We start from the raw sequence: 8,655 nt of genomic DNA, 5'->3' as shown, positions 1-8,655 counted from the left end.
CTTGTTTATTTAAACATCTTTTGTTTGAATTTTTGTGTATAGACTATTAATTGTCTTTTAGTTTCTTAACTGCTATAATTTTGTTTATCATAATGTCAAACAAAAAATGAACGTAGTTGTGCGCATCTTGCGTGCAACGAAAAAACATTAAAACGTGATAAAATGCACAAAACTGGTATACTATTTAAAAGATTATTTTTTAAATTCTAATGTCTAAAAGAACAAGATATTTAAATTTCTAATGTGTGTATGTTTGTCTTGTTTTGCACATGATTGCAAATACTGTCCACATGGTGTGTTAAGAAACCAAAACTTTAAACTGTCTTCACTCACGTATTTCAAAATTCCTGTTGCTTGTGCAATTGTTTGTTCTGCATTTTTTATTGCCTGAATTTCAGTGAGGCATTTCACTTCACAGTCACAAATTATTTTTTTCTTTAGTAGCATTAAGAACTAAAACTGAGTATTTCTTGTTGTTGCTTAATCCTGCATGACATTGGAGTAGCAGATGTTCTATCCCATATTTTCTCAAAACTTTTTTATTCAGTTATTTATTACAAAGGTTAATCGTGACTTTGCAATGTGTTAGATGACCTTTTTTTTCTTTTTCAAGGTGTTAGATGCACTTATTTAATTCAATGAAAACTGCAAAAACTGAAGCCCACTTACAGTCATCTTAAAAAGTCACGACTAACAGTCAAACAAAAAATTTAAAGATGGCCAAATAATTATTTAACTGTACTCACTGTCAAACTTAAAAATACAGTACACGGGTTTGACTTTGGTGCTCACTGACGCGAAGCAGGCAACACAACTAGCGCTACGTCACGGGAGGTGCTGCGCGAGCCACAGTCCCCTCTCGCCTATTTCGCCCGGCATGTAGCTTTTCCAAGTGCGCATGCGCACGACTGCAAAACGTCACGAAACGTCATGAAATGCGAGTTGCAGCTCCACCATAGATAACTTATTATTATTACTTTTTTATTTTTATTTTAATAAAATGCCGATTAATGCCGTAAGAATTATTCTTAATATACACTGATCACACATAAAAACTATATATATATATGGATTGTTTTGCATAACAATTTGGAATAGGAATGTCATGTAAAAATATAGGGGGTGCTGCAGCTCCGCAGACCCCTCGCACGAGCCGCCCCTGCTGTTTTGTATCTTTGCTTTCAAATCAATAGCTGTACAAGTTTTTTATTGACAAAAGTAAGTTACAGAAGAAAACAGGGGTTGTGTAAAAATAAAAGGCTAAACGCTACGAACAAAACTGGTCAAAAATTGATCATCATTTTTCTGCTAGTCGGCGCTATGGAGTACGTTAATGTACAATTATTTATACATGCAACTACGTAGCTAAATTCAGAACCAAAGTAAAAAGTGATATGTGTCAAATACAAAGCTGCAAAAACAACAAAAACTGCTTGGAGAAAGAAAACATGTTGAGCTATAAAGTGAAGTTAAATTTGCTATATAAGATTTTAATATATATGAATAATCAATTGATATGTCAAGCTACAAAACATTGGCAATGATTTGTGCGACAGTTCAACAGTAATATACCAAGTTTGTAGAAAACCGGTTCAAATCTTACCCTAATCACGTATGTTAAAATTGTTTTAACGTCAAGCAACGTAGTTCAAAAAACAAAACAAAAAAAAACGACCAAAGACAGTAAGATATTTGTGTTAAAAATCAACACTACAAAGCTTTGGAAAACGAATAAAGAATTGACATGTGCAAAAATTTGCAAAGGTGAGAGTGTTTTTGGATTTTTTGGGGGAATTTAAATGTCAAAATAAACACAACAGCTGTTGGTGATAACACTAGTAAAAATGCGCTGTTTTAAAATAAAACAAACTGATATCATAACATTTTTCAATATACAATGACAAAATGTGCCATAAAGTGAGTACTCGTTGAATGGTGTTGATTTACAGAATAGATACATTTTGTTTATAATGTCAAACATGAAATTAACCGTATTTGTGTGCATCACGCGTGCAAAAAAACACAAAAAAAGTGATAAAATGCACAAAACTGATATCGACGCCATTTTAAAGACAATATATTTAAATTCTAATGTCTAAAATATAAGATATTTAAATTTCTAACGTGTGTTTGTTTTATTCTGTACATGTTGTGTTTTGTCTAGTTTTGCACGATTGTTACTAACGTCACTGCTCGTCTGTTGTTAGTGGAATTATTCCGGAAGATGGGTTTTCCCTGATCAAACAGGTTTTGCGGTTGGCTGCTTTCACATTGGCCTGCACCTTCGCTTTAGCCTTCGCCTCACTCGTCTTTTTCGGTCGTGGGACGCTTTTGATTGGTTTAGACTCGGTGATCTTTCCCTTTGAGGAATTCTTCTTCTTTTTCTTTATGTTCAACAATAGAAGGAGCTTCTCGCGTATGACGTCATTCATGACGCAATAGAGAAGGAAGACGATGACGCCTTGAGCCCCGTTAACAATCGCATTGATGTATAGGAAGACCTGGGAGGTGATTTCGTTTCCGATTCCTGCGAAAAGAGTTTGATTAAATTAGGGTTGGGCATTTGACCGGTCAAATAAAATCTGGTCAATTGACCGGTCAAATACTTGTCAAATAGGTCAAATATCGGTCAAATACTATTCCCAGTATTAAATTGCAATTTTAGTTAAAAGTTGGAAGTTTAATCGTCTGCTAAACCATAAGTAATGGAAATGAAGGTTTCAACTCATGTAAATTTGTTTGTGAAATAGGAAATGTTCAGTTTATATTTTATTACAGACTTTTCCGACTGCATTGCATGCTTTATTTCATCAATGGCCCCATCTGTTTGTCTGTAATTTTCATTCAGTAATCACATTTGTAAACTGGATTCATAGCTCGATATGTACGTACTTTATCCCAATAAGTACTGACCTGTAACTTATCCACAAAAATCTATTCTGGGAAATTATAAGCTAAATATATAGCTACAAATAATTTTTGGATCAACTATAGAAAAAGGGCTGTAGACCTACAAGTTTACACAGATGCTTTAAATTACTTAGATTTTTTATCTGTCAGTCAAAATGTGCAACATTTGCGAAAATGCCCAAGTAAATTCTAATGAACTAACTTCCCCTCATCGACCTATCACACCCGATTTTTATTAAGATAAAATGGTGCTAGAAGTGATGCATGTTTTCTAATTGCATTGCAAACCTTTGCCGTAACGTAAATCAGATCTTAATTTCAAATGAAAAGTATCCCCTAATTGTTATGGGATTTATTTCAAATGAACAAAACACATCTACATTAGCTTAAAAAGCACTTATTAATACAACAGTATGCCCTAAACTGTTCTACCTGAGGGTTATTAGAAATAAATTACCCTTTTCACCAACCAAAAAGCAAGTACAAGAAAATTTACCACATTTGATTTTTAAAATTAAAAATAGTATTTGACCGGTTAAATAAAGTGCTGTCAATTGACCGGTCAATTGACCGTATTTGGCCGGTCAATTGACCGGCTTGCCAACCCTAGATTAAATTGTTTTTTATGGCAGTTGTTCGTAGCGTTGGCTGATTGTACTTTTGAGGATTACAAACAGTCGGTAAAGTGCAATAGGTTTATCCCAAAACGCAATAGTTGTTCTCTCTTTTGTTCATTAATGTTAATACAGACCTATATTTACTTATGTGGCAACAAAGCAACGCTACAGTGTCGTTGTTTAAAGCTAATCGATTCTGTACAAACGTTTGACGACATTTAAAATTTCATGCCTAATGGACTGGAAAAGATATTAACATAAACTGCTGATAGTCTTACCTGTAAAGAAAGCGATTGCCCAGGTTCCTCCCAACATTACGAAGAGGAAGAAGAGGGACTTTCCAGCTCTCGAGATGTCCTTCATGCTGTGTCCCTGATTACGATTCTGCATCCTCTTCGAGTTGAGCATCACCACTAAAGTCTTCACCACGATGAAGAGATTGATGAGGAGGATGACAGCAAGAGGAGCGATTACCGTGGAGTAGAAGATTGGAGTACCAGGAGCCAACCAGCATTTCTCATACTTGGGTATGAGAACGGTTTCATTGCGATATTGTTGGCACTGGGTAAAAAAAGGTTGGGGCTCCATGTGTAGTCCCAGGGGAATTCCTACACCAAGTGATGACCCCACAATGACGAGAGGGATGGCCCATCCTACAACAAGGAAGACTCTGTATCTCTTCTGTTTGTTCTGCACCTTGAAACCCACCGGATCAGAGGTTGCCATGAAGATGCGAACTCCCTCGACACACAGCCAACATCCTTGAACAGATAGAATCTATTTAATCGGGCAAAAATATGTGGGGTTGTAACTTATCACAAGAAACTTTACGTATTTTGTACTTCTTAGATTTGTGTGCCAATTTGTGATAAAATGATCAATAACAAGCTTTTTTCAACTTCATGCTGGATGCAGGTAAAAAACGGATGATTTAATTGAGTTTATACAAATGTAATTGTGTGTTAATGTATTTGTTGAAAAAACATTTGCAGCCAAGTAAATACTCGTAACTGCTTGTAAAAAATCGCAGAAGCCGTTTGAATTTCTATAACCAAACATCAATCTTTTCCGTTTATGTTTCGTGTTTCAATGTATACGATATTTTAACAACGATAATTTGTAACTCAAACTAACCTGTGGCAAGCAAGAAGTAATGGTTGATTGCACAGTGAGCTACACAAAACTCATCATGCAGGATGGCGAGGTCATGTGACAAGTTGACCGCGTGGAAAATTAGGAGTGCAAAAGCCAGGTTGATCTGAACAGGAGTTCGGTCGCCCTTTACACTGTCCTTAAACCACAGTAGAATAGCAATGGTGATGCCAAGAAAAGCTATGGATGACGATTCAGTAGTGTAAGACACCATCTGTAACGAGAAATTGCATTAAGAGATGATGTTTCAACCCTGATGTTTATGTTGTTTTAAAACTGCAAAACTTAAGAAGTGACAAATGCTTTTTTACCAAAAATGCTAAGCTACAGAGATCATAAATTATTTCATAGAAATCACACTCACAGTTACTCCGGTTGGGATAACCACGTTCCTCACTGCCAATAGAACCGCAAACATGGTCAGGTGGTTACACGTACAGTTGACGTCATTCGTCTCGATGTCGTATGACGTCAAGCAGCCGGAAGTGCTGTACAGCTTGGTGGTTTGGTTGATAAAGGCGCAAACGGGACGAAGCTTGAGCGAGCTTTTGCCTTCGGTTCTCGTTGTGGCAAAGATGAGATCTTCGCAAGCCCCAGCCGATTCTGGGCGCTTCGTTCGGATGTCGACGAACCCTGGCAAAGTCCCGTTTTTACCGTAGTAGCCTGAGACTGTTATGAAGGAGACGGTTCCTGGCGAGACGAGCCTTTCTCCGTCCCCACTTGAGGCATCGCTTTTGATTGAATCGGTGACATTGCGGGGAAAAGCCATGACTGGGGTATCCACTTTTTCGTCTTCTTCTTCTTTGATCGGTTCCAAGGACAATCGGTATGTGACGAAGGCGCTAGTGAGGTTGAGACTCGCCTCCAATACTTTATCTTTATCTTCGGGGTCGACATTCGTGGTGTTAATGGAAAGCTGCACGCTTCCGAGGGTAAGAATCTCTCCTGGATTCACGAAGTCGGGGTCGTTTATTGCCACTATGCGGAGCTGTTGTTCAATTCCGATGAGGATATTTGGATCACCTGATGTACCTATTACTGCGTCTTGCATCAACGCAACCACCGGAGAACGCAACACTGCAAAATACGTGAAAGTAAAATCAAAAAATAAAATAAAATCAATATATATCTATCACTATAACACTGCGCATGCTTAGATGCATTTTGACTAAAACGTATTGAGCTCGTATTGCGACATGTGTTTGATGGATTCCTGCCGAACACGTGTTTTTATATACATAGTTTTGCTAAAACTGTTACACGAAATTCAAGCTGACAGGTATGCGCCAACAAATCATAAGGTTAGGTAAAATGCTTATTGTTTGACTGTTTCGGAAAAGCGGTGGTACGTTACAGCCGTTGTGTCATAAAACAGATGTGTCATATCCTTTGTGTGGTTGTTATGTTTTAATCTAAGGGTTCTAGTGTTTTGAGTTTATCAAAATCTGATTCACATTGGTATTTCATATTGTGTTAATTTAGTTTTTATTAATGTCTTATTACACGAACCCGAGTAGTTACACGCAACATGTATGTTTGTGCAATCTCTGTTGGTCCAGAGTCCATCGAAAACTCGCACTGCTGCACATGCGTGGTACTCGGTGTTGCTGAGAGGACCACCAATCCAGGGGGCGTAAGTGGGAGGTTTGTTAGTGTAGCCATCAATGTCACGTCTGAAAATACATAGGGTTGTTGTGGAATAGTCAAATAAAACCTCGGTTGAAAAGGCACAAGGAGTGCTAAAGTTACATCTAAAGTGAATTTGGGTAAAAGTGAAGAAAGTTTTTGTTAAAATCAAAGGAAGTTTCGAAATCTCGTATAAAAATGTATTCAGTTTCAAATAAAAGTGAAAATGCAAATAACATCTACTTGTTAATAAACTGGCCATGAAAAAGTAAAAAAAATCGTTAAGAAGTCTTGTCTAAAAAAACATTTAGTGATAAATTTAACCGGGGCGTAAAAATATTAAATGGACGCCTGTAAATTAACTAAAACTTTTGGGAAAAAAGTATGTGGTATAGTTTACAAAGGAAGCCACCTTGATTTTACATTTGCTTTTTTGCAACGTTTTTGTTACTATTAGGTTTTTACCAACATTGTTATTATTTCAGGACAACAACGAAGATATAGTTCTTGGTATATGGTTTAGTTAAAAAAACTCTCATCAACTGTTTCATAGTTTATCATGCTGCAACTTTTGTTTATTGCTTTTTTTAGCAGCAAAATCAGCTACATATGCAAAGAAACGTAAAAATATACATCAGTGTCCACTTACTTAAGACAAGAAACGGCGTCGATGCATTTCTTCCCAAGCAGGAAACGATGTCATTCTGTTTCTGATTGACAATAGCGGCCGGGCCAAGAGCGATTGAAGGATCCGGTAAAGCGTAACAGCCCTGGGGAGTACGCGATGATGCTTCGAGAAAGTCTGTAACATTCTTTTTGACCATGATGAGGAAGTCAGGAAAAACTGGTACGCCTGCAAACACCAATAAAAGCTTGTGAGTTTAACAGTTGATGGACTCGTCGATTTTGTTTCTTGCTTGATGAAACACCAAGCTTGCAGCAATTGTAATGGCTATGGTGTTAGGTAGCTTCCTGCTGGAATGCATAAGTCGGTGGTGAGATTTTGAGCAAAATATGCCAAATTAATGCTGCTGTCTGTTATACGTTTATACATGAAAATTCTACAAAAACGATCGTGAGAATTTATGGGTTAATATCAACTCATTAGCGGTTATTTTTGACAAAAATGAAATGTCTTATTAAAACGTAGAACAACAACAGCACTTCTAATCGTTTGAGCAAGGTTCAAGAAAGTGACGCTAATTTGTATGAGTTTTGGTGCGGACCATACAGTTCTGTACAGTGCTTATATAGTTTTGCAATGCAACTGAACTGTTTAGGCGTAAACCATGTTACCTGCTTTGAGAAACTCCAACTGAACTTCAGCAGTTTGCAGAAGCTTTTGGCAATAGAATGCTTCTCCAGGGCGAAGATCTCCGCCATTGCCTGCTGCGGCGAAATGCCATGCCCCTACACAGGTTCCTTGTCGGAATTGTCTCCACAATTGCAAGATTGTCCCGGTAGCATTGGCTGAAAGCTGCGTTTCGCCCTCGAGAAAGCAATCAACGAAATCGTCGCAAGCGTATCTTGGACAAAATTGACCTATATCGAAAGAAACAATTTGTAGAAAAAGTAAAATTTTCTGGCGAAAAATGTGGAACAACATGAATGTTTTAAACATAGCAGCACCAATTTTAAATCAACTGTGCCTTTATAGCACTGCCTTTCGTATTTTAGTTTATGATAACATAACGAATTTGAAAAAGAATTTCGGCCACTCAAATCTATGCAGTCATATATCTATAGCCTACATGTAATTTATTTACACTCAAAAAGATGGTATTACACATAAAGAATAGATCAAAACTTAAAATTTATTTTAGGTGTACGAAAACGCAAAGCTATACGTTTACATACAAAGCTGGAACTTTTAAGAAAATAAAATCACTTTAGCAATATTCTGTTTTGACAATATTACCAAGATATTTTTGCACAATATTTCCTTAAATAAAACATACATTAAGATGGTAAATTCACCCTCAGTGAAAAATCAGTGGTGTGTAGAAAGTCGATTTGACACACTGCATTGAGTTGAGTTAAGTTGGGTTTATTTCGTGAAATGGTATAACGCCGCATTTCCTTACCTGGAACAGGTAGCGACCAAACCGTCCTTACAACCGAAAGCAAGATAATTTTTACAAACAACATCTTGAATCAAAACCTGAATGTTAAACGAACAATCTAATAATGAACTGTCAAAAAATGAAACATCGTGTTCGTATTAAGTAGTAATATGCATTTACCCGTACAGTTTTTCTAACAAGCCATAAAAAAACCACAATTAAAATCATTTCAAGATTTTGTAAAACTTAACAATTAAATAAAAACATTTCGGTGGTAACCATTAAAC

The 8,655-nt window shown here is 36.7% G+C and overlaps 1 protein-coding gene across 1 annotated transcript; it reads right to left on the bottom strand.

Moving 5' to 3' along the window:
• Positions 1–2,134: 2,134 nt before the first annotated feature.
• Positions 2,135–7,129, bottom strand: LOC145219903 (adhesion G protein-coupled receptor L4-like). Its single transcript, XM_080087235.1, has 6 exons — positions 6,939–7,129; positions 6,189–6,352; positions 5,044–5,756; positions 4,662–4,893; positions 3,806–4,288; positions 2,135–2,527 (listed from the first exon to the last, which is right to left on the bottom strand). Exons 1-6 carry the CDS (start codon positions 7,127–7,129, stop codon positions 2,187–2,189), a joined length of 2,124 nt encoding a protein of 707 aa, XP_079943361.1. The 3' UTR covers positions 2,135–2,186.
• Between the last annotated feature and the right edge of the window lie 1,526 nt (positions 7,130–8,655).

Source organism: Phallusia mammillata, chromosome 1 (genome assembly GCF_965637545.1).
Source record: "Phallusia mammillata chromosome 1, kaPhaMamm4.hap1.1, whole genome shotgun sequence".
Lineage (NCBI taxonomy): Eukaryota > Metazoa > Chordata > Ascidiacea > Phlebobranchia > Ascidiidae > Phallusia > Phallusia mammillata.
The sequence above is the reverse complement of the archived record's forward strand: the minus strand, read 5'-3'. Positions and strand labels throughout refer to the sequence as shown.